This window comes from Panulirus ornatus, chromosome 11 (assembly GCF_036320965.1).
Source record: "Panulirus ornatus isolate Po-2019 chromosome 11, ASM3632096v1, whole genome shotgun sequence".
NCBI classification, from domain to species: domain Eukaryota; kingdom Metazoa; phylum Arthropoda; class Malacostraca; order Decapoda; family Palinuridae; genus Panulirus; species Panulirus ornatus.
This window is the reverse complement of record NC_092234.1, coordinates 52,083,599-52,108,598: the sequence shown is the minus strand read 5'-3', so window position 1 is coordinate 52,108,598 and position 25,000 is coordinate 52,083,599. Positions and strand designations below refer to the sequence as shown.

The 25,000-nt window shown below is 50.4% G+C and overlaps 1 protein-coding gene across 14 annotated transcripts in view; it reads right to left on the bottom strand.

The window, feature by feature from the left end:
• Amph (amphiphysin) overlaps positions 1–25,000 on the bottom strand; it is a 271,862-nt gene that overhangs the window by 217,408 nt on the left and 29,454 nt on the right. For 3 of the 14 annotated variants that reach the window (XM_071667022.1, XM_071667024.1, XM_071667025.1), the window contains exons 1-2: positions 23,430–23,576; positions 18,261–18,904 (exon numbers count right to left, since the gene is read on the bottom strand). The exons of 7 other annotated variants lie outside the window; for them this stretch is intronic. In XM_071667022.1, the coding sequence (XP_071523123.1) occupies positions 18,261–18,554 (294 nt within the window). In that variant the 5' untranslated portion in view covers positions 18,555–18,904; positions 23,430–23,576. Of the gene's footprint in view, positions 1–18,260; positions 18,905–23,429; positions 23,577–25,000 lie in introns of those variants that run through there. 4 more of the 14 variants (XM_071667029.1, XM_071667030.1, XM_071667026.1 and 1 more) reach the window with 3 other exon arrangements.

The following is a 25,000-nucleotide window of genomic DNA, read 5'->3' as shown; positions in this document are numbered from 1 at the left end:
AGATCCAACCACAAGACAACAAGTTGTTAAGCATCTCTCAAGTCATCCGATGCAACTACACCTCCCCGTCCATGTATCAAGTATACATAATACACACGTAGTCGATCACTACTCGGAATAAGTCCCTGGCTTCCCTACGTATACAAGCCTTCGCTAATTCCACGCACCTATATTGGCGAGAGTGCGTTACTCCCGTGTTATAGGTGAAGACTTTTACAGCTCGTGTTTTGCCTCGGCTCTTTTAAGCTTGTGTATGAACTACGTCTTGAGTCAGGTGCATAAACACACACATACACACACAGCCTATGCCTAGGCCAGGTGTGTGTGTGTGTGTGTGTGTGTGTGTGTGTAAGGTGGTCAGGGGAACATCAATAACCCCACTGGCAACCTCGGCAGCTGCCAAAAACCACAGGGTACGCCACACAAATGACTCACCTGGCCAGCAGGACTGCCTCACCTGGCTGCCTGGCCAACCTGACGGGCCAAGCTACCTGGCCAGTTTACCCAGCCTCCTTAGGCCACGAGAGGAGGTGATCGGCCGCGTTACGTGGGTCAGGTGGGTGACTCGACTTACTAAGCCACTACATCTCCCCCTCACCCCCCACTTCTCCCTGCGTTACCTGGCCCAAACCCAGTTATCTAATCTCACTGGGCGACCTGGCTGGTAGAACTACATCAAGTCTACCTCGTCTACCCGATCCGTCCGGTGGGGGAGGCTCGCCAGGCCACAACAAACTACCTATCCCGTCGAACGACTACCTCCCCTATCCATCCCCCCCCCAACACACAAACACACACACACACACACACACACACACACACACACACACACACACACATCCTAGTTAACGCCACGCTCGGGACGGCCCTCTCCCCACCCACATACCACCATCCCTCCCCTGCATCAACCGACCTTCCCTCACACCAGATGAATCACCGGTGTCAGGCGCTGCTGCCCACGTACAAGGACCACACAGTCTCCATTAGAAAACATCAGCAGGCCGTCACGACAAAATATAAATACAAATAAGAAAAATAAACAAACATATAAACAGGTAAATTGAATGAATGAATGTATATGAGTATGACAAAAATCGGCCATAAGACAAGGGCAGCGCATAGCGCCCACAAGAAGTATAAATACAAGAGTTGAAGAGAAGCAAGTTCTTGTTACGTGTTCTTATGCGCGTTGGTGGAAGTGAAAACCATCAGCCCACGTGCAGGTGAGGCAGAGGGATGAGACAGCTAGCCGCCCGGGCCGATGGAGTGACACATGACAGCCACTGAAGTTCTGGCTCACACTCCTGGGCCGTCGCTGACACCCCCTCCCGATGCCCAAGCGGGTAGCACCGGTAATGTATACCCACCAACCCGAGAGAGAGAGAGAGAGAGAGAGAGAGAGAGAGAGAGAGAGAGAGAGAGAGAGAGAGAGAGAGAGAGAGAGAGAGAGAGACTGCCCATGGCAGTGCAGGCTGTGGCACAGGTTCCTGTGCGAGACACTGCTACGCTGCGGCTATAAACATTCCTTCCAGACAACCGGACTAAGGCCGCCGCCGCGCACTTTTACGCTACGCCTCAAGGTCAAGCCAAGGACCCGCCGTCATCTTCGCGGGGGCAACGGTCAGCGTCGTCGTCGTCGGCGGCGGCAGCGACGCGCGCTCCCACAACCCGCCAACCCGTGTACGCTCTTGTTTACCTTCCTACCCTACACCTACAGACGGTGCGCATGGTGAGAGCGGCGGCCAATGTGCGGACTCTGAAGGAGGAGCAACAGGAGGAGGTAGGGAAAGGGCGGGCGAGAGGAAGGGTGGGTACGACGCGTCGGGGTGTTCCCAAGTGCAGAAGCATCCCTGAGAACACCTCTCGCAGCCGCTCGCAGGAACTGGTTCATTCATGCCTCCCAGCGATATGAGCCAACCCCCCCACCCTCTCTACCCTCCCATCCCCTCCGCCACAGCAACCTTCCCACCCCACACCTACCGAAGCCCCGGGCGTCAGCACGTAACACAGAGGCCGCCCGAGACTCCTCTACCGCAGTCAATACTGCTGCCTAAACCCACCACCACACACTCCGCTGTGTGGCACGGCCACCCGGTAATTACGACAGCCCACCGAAGGGACAGTATAATGCAGGTGGTGGTGGTGGTGTGGAGGGGAAGTGCTTGAAGGACATAATACAAACGGCAGTTTAGAAAAAAAAAAACTTGCGTAAAGTGTACAAATTAGCGGTTATCTTTTGACGTATGATGAAGACGAATCTTTGGAAAGTAGATGAGGGTTTATTTCACAAATAATCATTTTTTTTTTTCACAATAAAAACCTGAAAATTTGTCGTCTGCGAAAATCAGAGATTACCCGCTGAGCTACTTCGGAGCGCCCAATAGACCTTAACCCAAAAGAAGAGTGTACGAGGCATATCCAGCCATGCGGCATATTCTGGTCACGTACGGTGTTGGCGGCCTCTCGTACACCACTGTAACATGATGGGCCAAGGACTTTACGCGCAAGCCGTGAGGATGGACCCCCTCGGTCAACACGGCCTTCAGATTGCCACTGACGAGGTAACTGTGGCCCAAGATCGAAACATCAGAAGACGATGAAATCAACATCGAAGTGAAAATTTCAGTTGGAGGGGGCGGGGCGTTGAGACCATAATCCATGAGTCCTTGTACACGTCCTGGCGTAACCTGGAAGCGGGATACTTTAAGCCGCGGCACCAGCTCGAAGCGCAAGATGCGACCATTCAACCCACAATGAAACCCGGGAGCATCGGCAGGACCCAGGCTACTACTACTACAAACAAGCCCGGGATCCATGCGATGAAAAAAGCTTCGAAACTCATCCGCACCCCCCATGAAGTTCCGACGGCCACCCATGGCTGGCCAAGACCATGGGGTCGATTTCCCGTGACGTCAGAGGGATTCTGGCGACTAAAGACGACGCGTTCCGTTAAACGACGACACAAGAGGTCGACCGTCTACGCAGGCCCTGACCCGCAGGTTAAAGCTCCTGCCATCGTGAAGATAACACGGAGGGGGAGGGGAAATGTTGACCCTTGTCTGGCCCTCCTCCAGACAATAACGCTGGGTCCACAAGGCCCGTCGGTTGCACGAGCTGCTTCGTCGTGCCGGTGACCACGAGCAATCTCAACCACCCTCCTCCTAGCCTAAGACCTGGCGCCCCCAAGATGGCTACTATCCACCTCCAGTCCTTAAGCCCCCCCGCCTGCATGCTCGCCATACTGAGGGTGATCACAGGGGCTTACGAAGGCTACCACTAAAACCAATGCACGGTCTGACTAGCGACCTGAAGACGTCTGGCGCCAATCAGCAGTTGGGAGGCCCAGCAGGGAGAGGGCACTGAGGTCTATGCACATCGAATGAAAAATTACATTTTCTTTTCTTTTTAAAATTCATTCTTCGCTTGTGTAACTTTCTGGCAGTAACCTTGAGCTATGCACATAGGTACTAACCTTGAGCACGACCGTACCACCTGAGATCAGAACAATACGACTCTTGAGCACGAAGATAAGACCCTTGAGCACAGTGGTACGATCCTTAAACACGACGTCACGACCCTTGAGCACAGTGGTACAATCCTTAAACACGACGTCACGACCCTTGAGCACAGTGGTACAATCCTTAAACACGACGTCACGACCCTTGAGCACAGTGGTACAATCCTTAAACACGACGTCACGACCCTTGAGCACGAGGGAACGATCCCTTACGTTTCACCTGACCCCCACCTGAAGGTCAGGTTGCACCCCAAGGGTCGTTCCTCTGTGCTCATTGGCTTATCGTAACAAGAATGTAGAGCTTAACAGTATAAAGTAGTTTCCAGATGTATCACGACAACTGAACTCAAACAGCAACAGACCGCTGGGTCCTAACGAGGCTGTCTGTGATGGCTGAAGAGAACAGACACTCATGGATCTATCACAGAGGAAGACCAGTAAACTTATGCTTAACAATCTCTAGTGTCTTGCCCAGCAGTGTCCAATCTTTCTGAACCACGTACCGGCAGCATGTCTTTTCAGCATCTTGTGCAATTCATTGTATGAAAATCCCATTTTACTGACAATATGGATGATTATTTTCCTTTCAAACTATTCGCCATTTCCCGCGTTAGCGAGGTAGCGTTAAGAACAGAGAACTGGGCCTGGGGAATATCCTCACCTGGCCCCCTTCTCTGTTCCTTCTTTTGGAAAATTAAGAAAAAAAAAATAATGAGAGGGGAGGATTTCCAGCCCCCCCGCTCCCTCCCCTTTTAGTCGCCTTCTACGACACGCAGGGAATACGTGGGAAGTATTCTTTCTCCCCTATCCCCAGGGATATATATATGTAACCTATATGTGTGTGTGTGTGTGTGTGTGTGTGTGTGCAACCACTTCCAAGGATGCCTTAACCAAGTTCGGTGAAAACTGAGAGGCCATTAGCAGCCCGACCCGATATATTACATAATGGTGTGTACACATGCAGTGGTTAGAATAGCAAGTCTATACCCAAGACAACTGGGCGCTCCCCCTTGCCTGTGCCAGCAGCTTGAAGAGCTGGGGGTGCCCAACCCGGGCTCTGCAATATTCTCACATGCACGAGGTACGTACGTGTCTCTCCACGCATGTGACCCGCGCTCTCGTACATGGGACTGGTGTTGTTAAACGACCCGTCACTCCTGCGCCTCTCATGGGCCATTTACACCCCCCCCCTCTTCAATACCTAGTACACCGCGGGAATGTAGCTGACAATAACAACGGGTGGACATACCACCTGACCAAGACCAATCAGTCAACTTTCACTCCAAAGTAAGGGCGGTAACGTAAGGCAAGCCGTCCCATAACATGCAAGTACCGTGCTGCGGGTGTCTGACCAGTTGACGACTTCCTGACGACCAAAGGAACGGAGGATAATCTCAGGCGCCTCTGCGCTGTTCTACATCCCTGATCATGCGCGGGAGATGTAGGAGGAAGGTAGGAGGAAGACAGGTACAGAAGTGACGGGATAAGGTGAAGGTAACTGGGAAGATGTACGTGAGTGCAGGAGTGCGAGAGGAAGGGTGGAGAGAAGTGAGTAAATGGTGCATAGGCACAGAGAAGAGGAGGAGGAGGAGGAGGAGGAGGAGGAGGAGGAGGAGGAGGAGGAGGAGGTTAGTGGAGGGTTAATTATAGCTGGAGTAAAAGGCACAGCCCAGAGGTTGGGGGGGCGGGGTCCACGCCCAGAGCCACGCACCGGCCACCCCCTTGCAACTGCCCCTTCCACAGCACACACAGACCACTGGTCTCTCCACCCTTAGACCATCCCCCCCTTGCTCCACACTCCCCCTAGTCTTCCACCCACCACCTGGAACCCTTCCACAAGAGACGACCCCCCTCCCCTCACTACCACCCATACGTCTCCACTTGTATTCACCTGACAAGGTCAAGCCAGACGACCTCGTGTAATCCTTAACCTCACACGTATCACTGAGTGACCCAAGAGGACCAGGAATGATACTATGCGAGTCGTAAGTAGTAAAGACATACACATAAAACGACCAACACCGGACCTTTGGATACGACAACACACCCATCCATCACTCCACCCCCCCTAACACCCATGAGCAAAATCAACAGACATTAAATCCTACGACAGCAGACACGTTCCGCAGTCACGAGTCGAACGCCACGTCATGCCGTCATTATTAACAGGGAGACGTAACGACTCGCACGGACAACCACACATGACCGACAAACAGACAAACTCATGAACGGACGGACGTTCATGCCTTACGACACAGAGTGTACACCGTTCACCCCAGCAGCGAAACGTTACCAGTGAGTCACATCTGGGGACGTCTTGAGTACTTTAATCGTCTAAAAAAAGAAAAAAATACTCCAGCGCAGCAAAACCTCCGGCAGGAATGATGTTAATTGAGAGGATGGGATCAGCGTTATCAGAAGCGGACCCCTAGCATCTTCACCAGGCGGGAGGGGAGGGCACACATCGTCCTGCAGGAGGGCACATCTCCGTCCTGCGGGAGGGCACATCTCCGTCCTGCGGAAGGGCACATCTCCGTCCTGCGGGAGGGCACATCTCCGTCCTGCGGGAGGGCACATCTCCGTCCTGCGGAAGGGCACAACTCCGTCCTACGGGAGGGTACATCTCCGTCCTGCGAGAGGGCACATCTCCGTCCTGCGGGAGGGCACATCTCCGTCCTGCGGGAGGGCACATCTCCGTCCTGCGGGAGGGCACATCTCCGTCCTCCTGCATCACAACACATCACTATCCACTACCACCACCAGCTCCCATCAAGCCCGCCCCCCAACCCTATCTAAATCCTCTCCTCCTCTGATCGCCATCCACGAAGAGTGAAGGCAGATCCATCTGAATGTAGAACCTCCATACGAACGGGTGATCTTGAGGTGGGGGGGGGGGGTTTACACAGGACGAATAATCGAACAAAACGACAACCCCCCCATACACACACACACACACACACACACACACACACACACACACACACACACACAAGAATCCACAGCAAGCACGGACCAGTCCGGGTCTAGGTGAGGGAGACGCGTGTCCGCAACCCCGACGAAGTTGTAGAAGTCTTAGAGCAGCAAGCTAAGATAATACGTACACACGTTCTGCATGGACGAGGAAACTATATATCGACACACACACACACACACACACACACACACACACACACACAAACACACCTTAGAGAAATACATTATGACAGCACAAATTTCAATATATATATTTCTCAGCTGATCTTATTCCAACATACACTCAGGTACACCACAACAAACCATCGCACGGAAATACCATCCACAACAGGCGCCGCCGCCGCTCCACTCCCACCCATCATCCCCCAGCCCACTTCCACCTACACACCACCCTACGTACATCACATTACAAGACGTAAACACACCCTCGGGCCAGGCCAAACACCATGGGGTCATTCTCGTCGGCCATAACAAACAAAGGGCGGGCCTCTCATTGAAAGACCAAGATCTTGCAGGGTTGGCTGTATTACAAAAAAACCAGGTGCAAACACATCACCACCAACCAAAAGTGCAACACAGAAAATGTTGGCAAGCAAGAACACTGGATTGCATTATAGTCTTGGTGCCACAAAGACCCCCCTACACGAGGGGATGGGGTATACACACACACACACCTGGGGGGTGGGGTGTCGTGTCTCCTAGCTGGTAAAAGGAAGATTTAGGAAGGAAGGAGGGAGGATACAAGGGTTGTCTCACGTGACAACTTCGAGTATCTGCAGATTTCATGCGATCAACCACCTATGTGACACTGCTACACCTCCAAGCACCTGTGTGACACCGCTACGTCCAACCACCTGTGTGACACCGCTACCTCCAAGCACCTGTGTGACACTGCTACACCTCCAAGCACCTGTGTGACACCGCTACGTCCAACCACCTGTGTGACACCGCTACCTCCAAGCACCTGTGTGACACTGCTACACCTCCAAGCACCTGTGTGACACCGCTACGTCCAACCACCTGTGTGACACTGCTACCTCCAAGCACCTGTGTGACACCGCTACGTCCAACCACCCATGAGACACCGCTACCTCCAAGCACCTGTGTGACACCGCTACGTCCAACCACCTGTGTGACACCGCTACCTTCAAGCACCTGTGTGACACCGCTACCTCCAAGCACCTGTGTGATACCGCTACCTCCTAGCACCTGTGTGACACCGCTACCTCCAAGCACCTGTGTGACACCGCTACCTCCAAGCACCTGTGTGACACCGCTACCTCCAAGCACCTGTGTGACACCGCTACCTCCTAGCACCTGTGTGACACCGCTACCTCCTAGCACCTGTGTGACACCGCTACCTCCAAGCACCTGTGTGACACCGCTACCTCCAAGCACCTGTGTGACACCGCTACCTCCAAGCACCTGTGTGACACCGCTACCTCCAAGCACCTGTGTGACACCGCTACCTCCAAGCATCTACGGATTACAACCACCGCAAAAAGCCTGCATGATACACCACCACCCAACCGCCGGTGCCAACTCCACGTCACCTCGAAGTATCGGCAGTCCGCGTCCAGCTCAGGCAAGTCGCCTTGTGCTGGATAAGGTGAAACCTGAGACGAAGGGGAGGGAGGGCGAAAAATGGGAGAGTAAGACTGAAACTGTTACTTTATGATGAAGGTTCGGTGGGGAGGGAGAGGGCGCGGCTGGCGTGGGACTGCTGCCATGAGACGGAGGACTGGTGATGTGAGGGGCGGTATGGCTGGTAGGCTGAGAGTCGAACATTGATGAGGTTTGCTCATTTGTGAGGTTGAGATGGACAGGATGGCGGGAGGGTTGGGTCACCAAATCGGAGTGGGAGTAACGTTAGTTGTAAGTGGGGTTAGAGGTAAGGGGAAGGTTAAGGCAGGGTCGCCAGGTGTGAGGTGGAGGGAGGTAAGGCACCAGAGGGAGGGAGGAAGGGAGGGAGAAAGGGGGCGCGGGCGCGAGAGGGTACGACGAGGGGTCATCACGACAAGTCGGGTCCAGAGGGTCCAGAAGGGGCAAGGTCGAGCAGTGTTTGTTTACCTTGACCGACGACGGCTGAGGTACTGACTAAAGGGCGTCGTGGGTACACAGACACATACACACACACACCACCGCGAGCGTTAACACAACACGACAAGTGCAAACATTACGCAAGTCCGTCCTACAAACATCATGGTCAGCCCACCATGAGTTCGGTTGATCCAACCCTCCACTACGAGGACCAGGGAAGATGACATGGAAGAATGAAGGGGCTGCACTAATCGCACATACTACCCGGCACCCATACACACTCCTGTAATGTGCATGGGTGTTCTATGTGATAAAAAAGCTCTAAAACAGTTGGGGTTAGCTTCATAAATATAACCTCTCTCTCTCTCTCTCTCTCTCTCTCTCTCTCTCTCTCTCTCTCTCTCTCTCTCTCTCTCTCTCTATGTAGGTCTTTGCTCAATTTCACGTGACTGTCTGTCTGTCTATAACTTGGCAGCTGTGTTTCATAGCCAGGCGAGGCGACACATCCACACGACCCACGAGCTAGAACCCTAAAGAACTAAGAAATTCTATTGCATGTGCATATATATATATATATATATATATATATATATATATATATATAGGATGGGGGAGGGGGCGAAAATTCTGGGAGCCTTGAAGAATGTGTGGAAGTCGAGAACATTATCTCGGAAAGCAAAAATGGGTATGTTTGAAGGAATAGTGGTTCCAACAATGTTGTATGGTTGTGAGGCGTGGGCTATGGATAGAGTGGTGCGCAGGAGGATGGATGTGCTGGAAATGAGATGTTTGAGGTCAATGTGTGGTGTGAGGTGGTTTGATCGAGTAAGTAACGTAAGGGTAAGAGAGATGTGTGGAAATAAAAAGAGCGTGGTTGAGAGAGCAGAAGAGGGTGTTTTGAAATGGTTTGGGCACATGGAGAGAATGGGTGAGGAAAGATTGACCAAGAGGATATATGTGTCGGAGGTGGAGGGAACAAGGAGAAGAGGGAGACCAAATTGGAGGTGGTAAGATGGAGTGAAAAAGATTTTGTGTGATCGGGGCCTGAACATGCAGGAGGGTGAAAGGAGGGCAAGGAATAGAGTGAATTGGAGCGATGTGGTATACCGGGGTTGACGTGCTGTCAGTGGATTGAATCAGGGCATGTGAAGCGTCTGGGGTAAACCATGGAAAGCTGTGTAGGTATGTATATTTGCGTGTGTGGACGTATGTATATACATGTGTATGGGGGTGGGTTGGGCCATTTCTTTCGTCTGTTTCCTTGTGCTACCTCGCAAACGCGGGAGACAGCGACAAAAAAAAAAAAAAAAAAAAAAAAAAAAATATATATATATATATATATATATATATATATATATATATATATATATATATATATATATATATATATATATGCAATCGTAGGCGCCTGACAGGATTAACTTCCCCATTTTTTTTTACGGGGGACACTTAAGCAAATGCTATAAGTCCTACTGTACAACAAACATGCTTCTTTAAAAAAGGAAAAAAAAAAAGAGACCTGAAAAACCGAGGTCGTTGTCAAGATGCCTAAATACACATTCCCTTCGTGGCAAAAACCTTGAGCCATGTTCTACCTCCCGAGGGCGATGGGGGTCGAGGGGGCTGGGGAGGCTCCCCAGCCATAAAGAGGGATGGGTGAGGCCCATATGCGTCAGCCAGCCTACGAACAAAACAAAAAAGGGCAGCTTTTTTTTTTTTTCTCTCGAATCGAAAATCCTTCCCTTAATTACTGTACGTTGGGTGATGTTATACGGAGGAAATTTCAGAAATGCATATCTTCATAGACGGTTCAAAAGCCAGGACACTGTGCCCAAAGATGGTACCGTCGTGTTCTCGTACCGTACCGTCGTGCTCGAGAATCGCACCGTCGTGTTCAAGGATCGCACAGCCGTGTTTAAGGACCGTACACGTCGTGGTCGAAGACCGTAAAGTCGTGGTTTCGATCGTACCGTCGAGGTCAAGGATCGTACCGTCGAGGTCAAGGATCGTACCGTCGTGGTCAAGGATCGTACCGTCGTGGTCAAGGATCGTAACGTCGTGGTTTCGATCGTACCGTCGTGGTCAAGGATCGTACCGTCGAGGTCAAGGATCGTACCGTCGAGGTCAAGGATCATACCGTCGTGGTCAAGGATCGTACCGTCGTGGTCAAGGATCGTTCCGTCGAGGTCAAGTATCGTACCGTCGTGGTCAAGGGTCGTACCGTCGTGCTCCAAGATCACACACCGCCGTGTCTTGGGAAACGTACCGTCGAGGCCAAGAGGTTCAAACACCGTCAAGAAGCTCCCTAAGCTGTGGACGGGGCAGGGAGCCATGGCTGGTGGAGCAGCCACACACCACACAGACCCCGTCACCAACACACTTGATGAATCTCGAGATGTGAGGCTTATGATAGACGGGGGGATGAGGAGCCATTCACACGGTCCACAGCTGGACACGTACGGTGCCTCAACACCCTGACTGCTGAGCCTCCTCACGACACCACCGTCAGCCATCACCTGGCCTCCTCAACATCCCCACATAAGCCAACATAGTGGTATGTGAGGTGAGGCAAGTCTACGTCATGTATGTTGGGGTGGGTGGCGCGTAGTTCCCCCAGAGGTGAACACACACTGCTTGCCACACCCCCGGTACCACACAACCGTGCACCTCCGGCTCACAGGGAAGCGCTCACAAAAGACGGGGGACGAGACGGAGGAAGATGAAGAGATGAGACGGGGCGAGAGAGAAGAGAGGCGGAAGCAAGACGGAAGAAGAGATGAGGCAAGACAGGGATGATATGGAAGAAGAGAAGGAGCGAGACAGAGGGAAAAGATGAGGAAGGGACGGAGGAAGAGACGGGGTACAAACATCAGACGGGTCTAAAAAGAGTCTTCCTCCTCCTTTCCTTATCAAAGAAGACCACTAGAATGAAAACAAGGCATTCCATTTTGCGATTAAGCATCAATATCTCGCTATCTTATCAGCAGGAAGGCTTGCCCTCGCCTGCATATCGTCTCCCGCCCACTAACGTCCCGTCGCGTGGTAAAGCTGTACACGCCGACACACGCACTCCTACTTACACACACACACACACCCTCACCAACGGGTTACCTCTGACATGCCGACGCACTCACTCCTACACACACACACACACACCCTCACCAACGGGTTACCTCTGACAGGCCGACACACTCACTCCTACACACACACACACACACACACACACACACACACACCAACGGGTTACCTCTGACAGGCCGACGCACTCACTCCTACACACACACACACACACACACACACACACACACACACACACTCTCACCAACGGGTAACCTCTGACAGGCCGACACACTCACTCCTACACACACACACACACACACACCCTCACCAACGGGTTACCTCTGACAGGCCGACGCACTCACTCCTACACACACACACACACACACACACACACACACACACACACACACACCCTCACCAACGGGTTACCTCTGACATGCCGACACACTCACTCCTACACACACCCACCCTCACAGTGACCAACCAGTCCCGAGCAGGCCAGTGATCCGGGCATGACCTCCCACACCCTGGAAGACCAGTAATGATCACCCACACACCACAACACCCACACTCGGGCACTGACACCTACACTCGGCCACAGACACCCACACCCGGGTGCTGGTAAAAATGAATATCGTATCTAATCCATGTTCAAAAACCGTGTAATTGGCTTAAGCAATCCCTTTACACACGTAACAACAACCAGTCTGTCAGTCAGTCAGTCAATCGGCCAGTCATCACTGACTGAAGCGCCGGGTGAACGAGATTGATCCAGGAAGTCAAGGTATATATATATGCCTGTGGCCTCCTCCACTCACTCCCCCCCACGTACCTCAACCCTCCGGCGGGAGGACCAGAACAGTCTCACCACAACGGACCGACCGACCTGCAGCAGAGTGGCTCGTCCCACCACAACCAAAGGTGGACGAGGTGGAGGAGGAGGAAGGGGTGGAGGTGGAGGAGGAGGAGAGGGTGGAGATGGAGGAGGAAGGGGTGGAGGATGAGGAGGAAGGGGTGGAGGTGGAGGAAGAGGAAGGGGTGGAGGTGGAGGAGGAGGAGAGGGTGGAGATGGAGGAGGAAGGGGTGGAGGATGAGGAGGAAGGGGTGGAGGTGGAGGAGGAGACCTGTTTATTTCAGTCGCTCGGTGACGTCCTCAACACGGAGGCACCTCCAGCCACCCCCCATCCCCACCCGCGCTCCAATCACTAACCACAAACCATTAACCCCTCGGCAACCATCATCCACCCCACTAACCACAAACCATTAACCCCTCGGCAACCATCATACAGCCCACTAACCACGAACCATTAACCCCTCTGCAACCATCATCCACCCCACTGACCACAAACCATTAACCCCTCAGCAACCACCATCCACCCCACTAACCACAAACCATTAACCCCTCTGCAACCATCATCCACCCCCACTAACCACAAACCATTAACCCCTCTGCAACCATCATCCACCCCACTGACCACAAACCATTAACCCCTCAGCAACCACCATCCACCCCCACTAACCACAAAACCATTAACCCCTCTGCAACCATCATCCACCCCCACTAACCACAAACCATTAACCCCTCTGCAACCAACATCCACCCCACTCACCACAAACCATTAACCCCTGTGCAACCATCATCCACCCCCACTAACCACAAACCATTAACCCCTCTGCAACCATCATCCACCCACACTAACCACAAACCATTAACCCCTCGGCAACCATCATCCACCCCACTAACCACAAACCATTAACCCCTCAGCAACCATCATCCACCCCACTAACCACAAACCATTAACCCCTCAGCAACCATCATCCACGGCACATGAAGAACAAGACTACCTACCATCCACTCCTCCCTACCCCAACCATGTCCTAACCTAACCATACGAACAACATATATTCACAGTCCGTTCCTATATTACAGGGTACGTGGACGAAGCGCACATGGACGATCAGTGTACCTACACACACACACACACACACACACACACACACACACACACACACACACACACACACACACACACACATCTCACAAACAAGCATCTCCACCTTATCGTCCGCGGTGCGACAGTTGAAAAAATAATAATAATAATCACACTGACTTCCACACTAAATCTTTCCTTTAGTCTTCACTTTCGCACCAGACCAAGTGGACCGGTCGAGCTGAGACTATCACTTCCAGTCACACACACACACACACACACACACACACACACCACACAGATAGATAAATAGATAGACGTAGATGAGGTAGGGGAGTCAGTGGTGTGATTCGTGTGTGTGTGTGTGTGTGTGTGTGTCCGTGACGTAAGGGGCGACATTATGTATGGCCCCCATGGCTGGGTGTGGAAGATTCCTTCCGTACACAGCTGACGTCACCGGACGACCAGCCGCGGACTCACACGCACTCCGTAGTTTTTTTTTCCCTGGTCATCACATCTTCCATCTGGAGATGAAGATGACATCCCCCATCTTATGACGTCAAGACTAACTGGCTTGAATAAAGTCGTGTGTGTGTGTGTGTGTGTGTGTGTGTGTGTGTGTGTGTGTGTGTGTGAAGGACAATATCACACTCGTGAAGAAGTGTGGAGGTTTAAAACCACACTTCATGAAGACTTAGGTCGTATTTTCCAATCCAATACAGTTTCGGCTTTGCACAAGTCCCTCTCAACTGTACTGGATTACACAGATAGATACACAGAGACAGATAGATAGATACATAGATAGATATAGGTAGCTATACCATATACTGCACAGGCATAGGTATATCAAGACGGGACATCCAACAGTTAACGAGTAAATACTGCAAAATACTCCCACTATACTGTGATATCCTTGTAACCTGCCCAGGACACAGAGACCCGCGTCGGTATGTTCCAGGAAAATGTCGTTTCCTGTGTCCTCGAGGAGTTGCTTCAATATGCATACGTGATTACTATTTGTGTGTCGCAGGTACAAACATCTACCACTTGTCGTGTTGCCCCCGTCTCTTAACCTTTGTATATATATATATATATATATTCCCTCAAAGGCCCAGTCCTCTCTTCTTAACGCTACCTCGCTAACGCGGGAAATGGCGAATAGTATGAAGGAAGGAAAGGATATATAATATATATATATATATATATATATATATATATATATATATATATATATATATATATATATATATATATCATATCTTTACTCCTGTGTGTATGTATGCACACATACCCAAGCCTAGGCCAGGTAACCATTCATCTACCTAGCCCCGAGAGGAGGACGAACAGCTGGGACTGGCTGTGGGGCCCGACTGCCGCGCCTGGGATTCGAACCCATGCGGCCTCGTGATGACTCATGCTTAGTAGCGCAAGTCACTACACCACGGAGCCCCCCACCCCGTGTGTGTGTGTGTGTGTGTGTGTGTGTGTGTGTGTGTGTTTGTTAAGGAAAATGCCTTGTGTGTGTCTTCAGGAAAATGCCTTGAGCTTTCTCTATCTCACATTTCAACTGGAACTCCACTCCGTTCACCACAATGTTGCTTCACAGTCTCTCTCTCTCTCTCTCTCTCTCTCTCTCTCTCTCTCTCTCTCTCTCTCTCTCTCTCTCTCTCTCCCCAGATACCGCCTGACCTGACCGTGGGTGGGTGGTGTCCACAAGAGGTGGCGGCTGATGTCTCTCCATCTACAGCTGGGTCACACGGGCGCTCCCTCCCCCCAACAGGCCAGCGAGTCCCCTCAGGTGCCGGGTGTTGCTGGCGTTGCCATTCAAGTCCACACATCCTGCGTCTCCCGTGGCTCCTCATTTCCCATCCAACAGGTAGACCGTGAAACCCTGTGCCTCTCCTTCATATCATCCCCTCACCCCTGCCTAGTGTGTGTGTGTCTGACTTTAGGAGAGACATAGATGCATGACAGCGTCATCGGGACGCGAAAAGGGGAACATGCTCTGCTTCCTTCTTCACAAGCGCGACTCTGACGACCAGCGTCCACGACCGGCCACCTCAACTCACCAACACCTACACCCTTTTGTTTGGGGAGGTAGTCTCCACTCACCACTCTCCCTCCACCTTCTTCAACAGAGTTTCTAAACTCCAGCTCATCATAACCCTTTTAGAAAGTCTCTACTCCCCCCGCCCCTCCACCCGTCCACACCCCCAGCTCTCTGGGGTGCGAGCCATAGCGGGCTATCGGAGAGAAGGAGACACGGCCGTGATCCCTCGAGCGTCTCGGTGGATCAGAAGAGATCGGGGTCGCCACCCCACACCCCCCTAGCTGTAAGGTCTCCACCACACTGCCTTTAATCACATTCCACCAGCGTCCGGGGACACGACGATGACGACCACGTGCCCGGCAGATGCACACACACACACACACACACCCCAACTGCGAACTGGTACACTAAGCCAAGGCCTCAAGCGTCATCCCTACGCTCACTTACGAGGCGGGTGACAATGTGGGGAGTATATGCCAGACACGCAGACACACACACACACACACACACACACACACACACACACACACACACACGTGTGGCTAAAACACGCGGCAGGATCAGGTGTGTAACCACACATTTCAACAGGTACCAGGTGTGTGTGTGTGTGTGTGTGTGTGTGTGTGTGTGTGTGTGTGTGTGTGTGTGTATAGCTGGCTTGACAGGCTGTAGATACGGCTTAAGGCTGTTATATCAGCAGGGGCTCGAGATGGTTATATCTGCAAGGGATGTACATGCATGTATCTACCGTTCCTCACCCGGGCAGCCAACACCCTAACGCAGGTATGGTGTCAGGCACAGCAGGCGCCACTCTCCTCCTCCTCAACACCAACCAGACAACGGGCGCCCTCCTCCTTCCCCGCCAATCCAATTCTCTAATCTCTCACAGGAACTCTGAAAGTTCTATCAGTGCAATTAGTAAACCTGGCGACTGATGAACGATTGCCTCACTGGCCGATTACCATTCATGCCCACATCCCTACCTCTAACACACACACACACACACACACACACACACACACACACACACACCGGCAGGAGCGTCCTCGCTGCCCAGCTGGAATTCACAACGACTTGGGATAGTAAGCGAGAGCGTGAACTAAAACAAAACAAAAAAATCCTCATTTCGTTCTCACACCTTCGGTATGACTTATCAGTCCAGCGAAGGCTGGTCGAGAGCCACAGAAGCACAACAACTGCATAAGTGGGAGGAGAGTCACACGGTATTATGACTCGGTGTTTAAAGACACCGACGTTAACTTCTGCCTGTGTCACTAAAACACACACGGGTTAAAGTTTGTTTGTGGGGTGGTGCAGAGTTGAGCCTTCTGAGCACGGGACACATCGAGTGATAGGGGCCTAGGACATGACCTAATCCTTAAGGGTCAGGTCAAAAGGGCCACGCCACCATATCCCAAGGATTGTATACAGTCGTGCTCAAGGGGTCGTCCCGAAGTGTCCCCACGGTCTACAGCTTCTAGTCTGACACTCACAAATAGATGATGAGCGATCCTCAAGCAATAGAGAGAGATCTATATATCAAGATCTGTATTATTAATGTTACGAGAGCATTTATATCACATACCTACCTTATCAGTGCCACATCAATCCGACTCACCAGTGCCATATATGTCTCATCAGTGTCACATATCTATCTATCTCACTAGTCCAACGCTCCTCCAAATCTTCCTGTCGTATGTTTACTCACCAGTGTCACAGTTTGCTAAATCACCAGTGTCATACATCTACCTCACCAGTGTCATACATCTATTTCACTAGTGCTACACTTTTATAATCACCAGTGTCATACATCTATCTCACCAGTGCCACACTTTTATAATCACCAGTGTCATACATCTATCTAACCAGTGCCACACTTTCCAGCGAGACAGAAATCCTCAGCAGGGGTTCCACATCTCCCAAGTCACCAGTGCCCTGTACCACCGAGTCGGTGTCACCACACTTCACGGCACCGGTCCCTAGTCTTGAAAACCTCACTCTTCCCAAACTCCACCAGGCCCTCGCTAGCCCCTCTATTCTCTCATTAGGGGCTCGATCGAGTGCCATCACTCCTCGAAGTAGCTGGTGCAACGCATCAACCAAGTACTTAACAGTGCCCCATTTCTGAACACACCGGCGCCAAATCTCTGCAAGTCCTCACTTTTGTGCCTCATTTTCCCAGTAGCATACCAGGGCCCGACAGCGAGTCACCAGCGCCCTAGTTATCCAACAGGTCACAGATGACCTACTTCCCCAGGTCGCCTGAGCCACACTTCCACCATAGGTCACCAGTGCCACAATTCTCCTATGGGCCGCCACAAGTGACCCACTCCAAGTCAACAATCCTTACTTCTACCAAAGGCCACTTCAGATCGCCGGTGACCCGCTTCATGGCACCGGTGACCCACTTCATGACACCAGTGACCCACTTCAGGAGACTAGGAACCCACTTCTCCAGGTCACCAGCGACCCACACTCACAAATCCTCAAAATAATGCCACAAGTTTTCCCCAATCCCTGACCAATACAATATGAGAGATAGATAGATAGAGAGAGAGAGAGAGAGAGAGAGAGAGAGAGAGAGAGAGAGAGAGAGAGAGAGAGAGAGAGAGAGAGAGAGAGAGAGAGAGAGAGAGAGAGAGAGAGAGAGAGAGAGAGAGTAAACAGACACTCCTCATCTTTTCCTTACCTTGGTCTTGATTCTGAATATTTTACTGTACTGCTTCTTGATCCTGATGTTGGGTAGGCGGCGCCCCCCGAGTCCCGGTGTCGGGGGCCCGGCGGCTGAGGACGGGGAGGTCGGGGAAGAAGGAGGCGGCGCGTGCTCGTGGTTCTGGAGGTCGGTGGTCGGGGAGGTCGGGTCTGGCGGCGAGGGAGGCTGCGGCGTGGAGGGCGAGGAGGGAGGGGAGTCGAGGGTGCTGTTGGTGGAGTGGCGCTTGGTGTTGGGAGAATCCTCCACGATCACCTCCTCCAACTCCATCATGGACGTTGGAGTGTACGTGTATATATACAATCAATATATATATACACTCCCTGCTTAACCCCCAGACACCCAACACTCCTTTGCTGAACACTCCCTCCTCCTCGCGCTTATATATATACACACACTCACACACACATACACCGCCAACACAATCCTATTATCTGAGGATCCGTTTCCCGTCTTTATTCTCTCGTTTGTATATCACTGTATGAGATCTCTGCCGCCGCCGCACTTTCAACACTATTGTTGTATTCCTCCACGCTACCCGGCAGGCACTGTCTTGACCCCTGGGGTGGGGGGGGAACGCGACTTTGGCTTCTACCACGGAAACACAATATTATAAATAAACACTTGAGGAAAAAAAAAAACAGGGCATTAGATTATCTAATCAACGTTACTGAATTTAATTCTTATCACACGATATATTCATTTATGGTTACACAATCTTATATATACACACACACACCTATATATATATATATATATATATATATATATATATATATATATATATATATATATATATATATATAAAGAGGTAAAAGAAATTCTTCTTCATGTGTCAACTATGAAATGTACGAGATTAACAAGTCCAGTATAAAAGATGTATAATACAATAACTACTTTTCTCGCTTTCATTTGTACATCTCTTTTTTTTTTTCACACTCGCCTAAGGAGTCGGTCCAGTGAAGCAGAGGCGATGATATAACCTCAACCGACCGACCACGGCCGCGCCGTCAGACACGTACGCTTCCCGAGACACATTGAAATTCAGTCAACCTATCTTACGATCCGCCCTTGATGATGCACACCCATCTGATGGGATACACTACTGAACCCAAGCAGGAGAATCTTCTGTTTTATATGCAGCCAAGATGCTACGGACAAATAAAAACCATAATCACTATATATATATATATATATATATATATATATATATATATATATATATATATATATATATATATATATATATATATATGCCAATCTTAAGACAGATACCATTTAACGGCCAAGCCCCGAGGAGTAGAGGAGACAAATAGTTGGGTTGGTTGGTAGCCAACTGTCCTCTGCAGGCACCGAACCCGGGCGAGCCACAGCGTGATTCATGATCAGCAACGCTAACCACGACACTCGAGATGCTCCTCAGCCAAACGTATAACATCGCGTAATGCAGAGGAAGAGGTACAAAATACGGCTGCTTCCTCTTTATAAATCGAATCATCAAACCAGCCACTGAATGAATCAGTAACGCCACCGGGACATCGAACCTCGGGAAGGGAGTACAAATACGGCTTCTTCCTTCATAAAAAAAATCTACTAATCCAGCCGTCAAACGCGTCATTAAATCCCAAGACATCGAGCATCGGGAGATTCGTACTGCCATCCCGTCGGTGCAGGCGTCATGGTGTCGATACGAGACGTCGCGAAACGCTTCAGAGGTTCGACTACCTTCGTGAACAACACAGGAACTTGATGTCAACACTGTCCCTTGAATTCACGTACGAAGATATGACAAGACCCAGTATGAGGAGCCGGTACTCCTCGCATATAGACCCGATAGGCCATTTCCAGTGCGAATACCCAGTAATCCTAGCATAAAGACCCAGTAATCCTAGCATAAATACCCAGTAATTCTGGCATGAAGACCCAGTAATTCTGGAATGAAGACCCAGAAGGCTGATCCTAGTATGAAAACCTAGTAATCCTAGTACAAAGACCCATAAGCCTAGAACGAAGACCCAATATTCCTAGCATGAAGACCCAATAATCCTTGGATGAACGGGCAAAACAGAACCGACAACGGTCATGTTGGAAGCCAAATAGGGTACAAAACCGACAGGAAAAACGGCCAAATCGGAAATCGCAACGGCGCGAAAACCACAACGGTCAAAAAAAAAAAAAAACGGGAACAGCAACGGTGAAAACAGAGACCAAAACCGTCAAAAAAAACAAAAAACTACCACTATATCAACGGACATGGTTGCATCGGAAACCACAACGGTCATAAAACGAAACAAAACAAAACAAAAACCAAAATCGATCAAGACAAGACAACCAAATCAGGGAAGCTGAGAACCGCCAACCGAGATCGCTTTCACCTGCGTCAGAAGAGACAGACACAGGACTTCCCCAGCGGTTATCAGATCTCTGGCCCAAGGACAAAACCAACCTGTGCTCCAGGCATAATGGGCACAATACGTCACACCGACGACCGTCACCACCACCACACCGTCACCATCATCGCCCCCCCGAAGATAAAAAATATGCGCGAAGGGCCATTAGATCCGCCACCACTCAAAACATTGTTCGGCTCCTCCGCCGCCAGGAAGCCTGTCGATCACAATGAATTACCCCGTCATTTGATCCAAAATTCTCTTGACGTAATATAAAAGAGACATGGATGTTGCTTATAGTCCTTGTCGATCAAGGGAGAGAGGTGTGTAAGGCACGAAAGCAGGGCGTGTTTCCGGAAGCACCGAGACAGGCAGAGAATGATTAACGTTTCCGATACCGTTCTCTGTCCAAAGCCCCCCTTTTTCTACTCTCTCTCTCTCTCTCTCTCTCTCTCTCTCTCTCTCTCTCTCTCTCTCTCTCTCTCTCTCTCTCTCTCTCTCTCTCCACGTCTACTGTATGTGCGTTCATGCTTCCCTCGTCTGATCCTCAGAAAGGGTGCCACTAAAAGAGACATCAGCTGAAACTAAACGTAAAACGAACTAGCATTAGTAATCTCCATATGATAAATAAATAAATGAATACAACAGCTACGCTGGAGTCTTCTAGAATACTCGCGCACACGTTAGGCACTTTTTTTTTCCCCGCTTTCAGGTCGGCCTTCGACCAGAAGCTTGTTACGTTCACACACTTGGAGACGGACACGCAGGAATGTTCTCGCCTGCATGGTTTACCAGCGTTAATAATGCTTCCTACAACGGGGGGGGGGAACCTTGGACGCCGTAAAATGGACTGGGATCTTTTCTTTTAAAATGCGGAGTTATTCGCTCCCGCTCCTCCCGGTCGAATCAACACTATCGGGGAATTAAAAGAAAAAAAAAAAAAAAAAAGGATGGGATGTGTAGCAATGCCTTCCTTCGTCTTACGTTAAATAACGATATAATAAAAGACTAAATTTTTCCACCCCTAACGATATTTGCATGTTACTGGACTCTAAACTGAACGATATTTGAATGTTACCGGAATCTAAACTGAACGATATTTGAATGTTACTAGAATCTAAACTGAAATTTCTTTTGAGTCAAATGCCCATGCGGGCTCTTTATATGCACACACAACTTCTTAATACGTGTAAACCGACACCCGTCCCATAACTTCGACGTGTATATACGTGTGTGTGCGGGGAAATTTAGGCGACGGAGCAGATACTTTTTTTTAACAACACGTAGTAGGGACGACAGGAGGAGGATGTTTTCCGCAGTCACACCAGCGATGATTGTGATGACGACGATAATCTTCCCCGTGTACAAACTTTTGCACAAGGAGGAGGGCATCTTAAGACCCCACCATCAACCCTCCTGCTTTCCAGGTATACAGGCCACTAGTGTCATCCCTGACGATCTCGTCGAACAACGCCGCCGCCCAGCGGCCGGGCACTGATGACGTATGCTGTTTACGATTGAGCCAAGCCAGAGTGCAACGGGTGCGAATCAGCTGCTCATTTCCGGCTTATCAACGTCTGTGTGTGTGTGTGTGTGTGTGTGTGTGTGTGTGTTTTCATATCGCCTGGTTCACCACATCGAGCTGGGAGTAATTACGCCTCTGCCATCAGGACGTCATCATGTGGGTGTCGAAGAGGGCTCTCCCGGAGTTAGCTGGTTTAAAACAGTGTCCATGTATTGGCCTTCCAGTCATGCCAACATTTCAGAGGTCAGTGCCTCCACCTCTGGTGTAAACCTACCATGTTTCCACTCTGATGTGTCCGCATTCTTACACTCCCACAGGTATAATATGCACCAACTACATACGATATACCCCAAGTATATTCTTTTAATACCTTGGATGCCCTCCTATATATATATATATATATATATATATATATATATATATATATATATATATATATATATATATATACACACACAATCAAGTGCACATCATTTTTCTTTACCTCAATTTTCTCACGAGTTTTCTTTCGCTACTGCTACGTCACATTCTAATCATCCTTGCGCACTGCACACGTTAATATGTTAGGCATTCTGCCGTATACAACGTCACACACACAACCCTACCAACTTTTCATCTGAGCGACACCCACGGATCCTCAGTCGAATACCCAGGGTTTCTGAGGCACAAGCTGGGGAGGGAGGGGGGGGAGGTTTGTAACGAGAAGTGCCTTTAATTATCTTGTCACTTGTGTACAAACACTGTAGGCGATCGCAGACAGATCAATATCAGAAAATATAAGAAAAAAAAAAAGAGAAGCTGTAATGACAATTTGATACTAGCGTGTCATTAATATGTCGAATACAGAACTATCAATAATACTGTAAACATTAAGAGTGTTCGTGGATATCATCCACTGTCAATACCATCACTGGAATCATTAAGAGTGTTCGTGGATATCATCCACGATCAATACCATCACTGGAATCATTAAGAGTGTTCGTGGATATCATCCACTGTCAATACCATCACGTCATCCACAATCACAGTCCACGTCGATGACCAGTGCACCTCACTGCACACCAAAGTTGTCTTGACGGGTATTCCAACGCCGACGACGCCGAGGCGTTCCCCCTCACATCTGGAACAACTGGAACGGGACGAAAGTCATTTCCACCCTCCCTACCCGCCTCCGTGCGAGAGGAGGCAGGCGAACATCCTAGTAAAACTCCCCCCGCCAGACTACACGACAACCTTCTTGTGCACGAGTTCAGGGCACGACGAACGGCGGTGGGCAGGGACGACAGGGAACAAGTCAGTCACAGGAGGAGACCGACTCCCTACACCGCCGCTCGGCCCAACACCGCCGCCTTAAGTCACACGGCTAAACATTCCTCGGAAGATAACTTCCTGCATTGTTGCCAAAGCCGCAAGGTTACCTTCGGTCGCGGTGCCCCCCCAATGCTGCCAAGTTCTGCCAGAAACCCCACACTCACTGCAACCTACACCCACTCTTCCTTTTCTAATCCGCTGTTTAGTCTTATGTAAACTATTTTATGTAAGTCAGCAAACATACACGCCCATAAGAGACCACGCTCACTGGCCTCGCTCGCGCATGCATCAAAACACCCACACACACACACACACACACACACACACACACACACACACACAGCTGGAGAAAAGCCACCAGCGGCGTCCCTACAGACTGGGTTCTGGAACCTCAGTTATTTCTACGTGAAAGACTTATCCCAAAGGGTAGAATCATACGAACGTCCAGTGCTCTGGATGATGCCACACACATATGGGACAAGTGAAGTGTACACGAAAACAATAACGAACGCCTCCGAGGAGACCTGCAGAGACTCCAGCGCTGTTGCGTGACTGACGAAATTCCTTCCTTCCAAAGAAAATAAAAAAAAAAGTTAAGCGAACGAAGAGGAGAAGACGCGTTACCACAGTCATGGAAACCAGAAGACACACACACACACACACACACACACACACACAACCTCCGTCAAGGAACTAGGACTAAACGTAATTCCTAAACTGCTGAAAACCAAACGACGCCTCAATCACGTGAAGGATGCATAAGAGGGACTCCCAACTGGGAGGCGATGAGACTGTCAAACCACACCAATCGACTCCCAAGCCACGGGCAAGAGAACAGCAGCCCTCAACTCCCAGCAGTAAGTGAGTAAGTAAGCACAGGGACAGAAAACGAGACATGATTACAACTTTCAACTTCCCCCCTCATCAAAGGATCCGAAGCGAGGATAGGGGGGGAAAGGGGGGGGGGATGGATGATACCGATCAATTACTGCAGCTGACAGAAAGCGTCAAGATGCACGACAGAAATGACAGGCAGGGAGAGATGATGGAGGGGGAGAGAGGGGGGGGGGGAGCCATGAGTGTCAACTCCCTCCTTCCACACACACACACACACACACACACACACACACACACACACACACACAGAGTGTACGGTCAGCTGAGGGTGTACGAGAGCGATCGTGCAGTGAGGAACCCACTAAGTGTAAACCATTAGGTAAAGCGTGCTATACGGCTTCCAAAACCCCCACACCCACCCCCCAGGAATGCTGACACATTTACACAACCGCAGTATACCCACAACCATCTACACCCACGCACAACCTGGGAAGCTTACACAACCGCAGTATACCCACAACCATCTACACCCACACACAACCCCAACCTGGGCTACACACACACACAACGGCAGTATACCCACAACCATCTACACCCACACACAACCCCAACCTGGGATACACACACACACAACCGCAGTATACCCACAACCATCT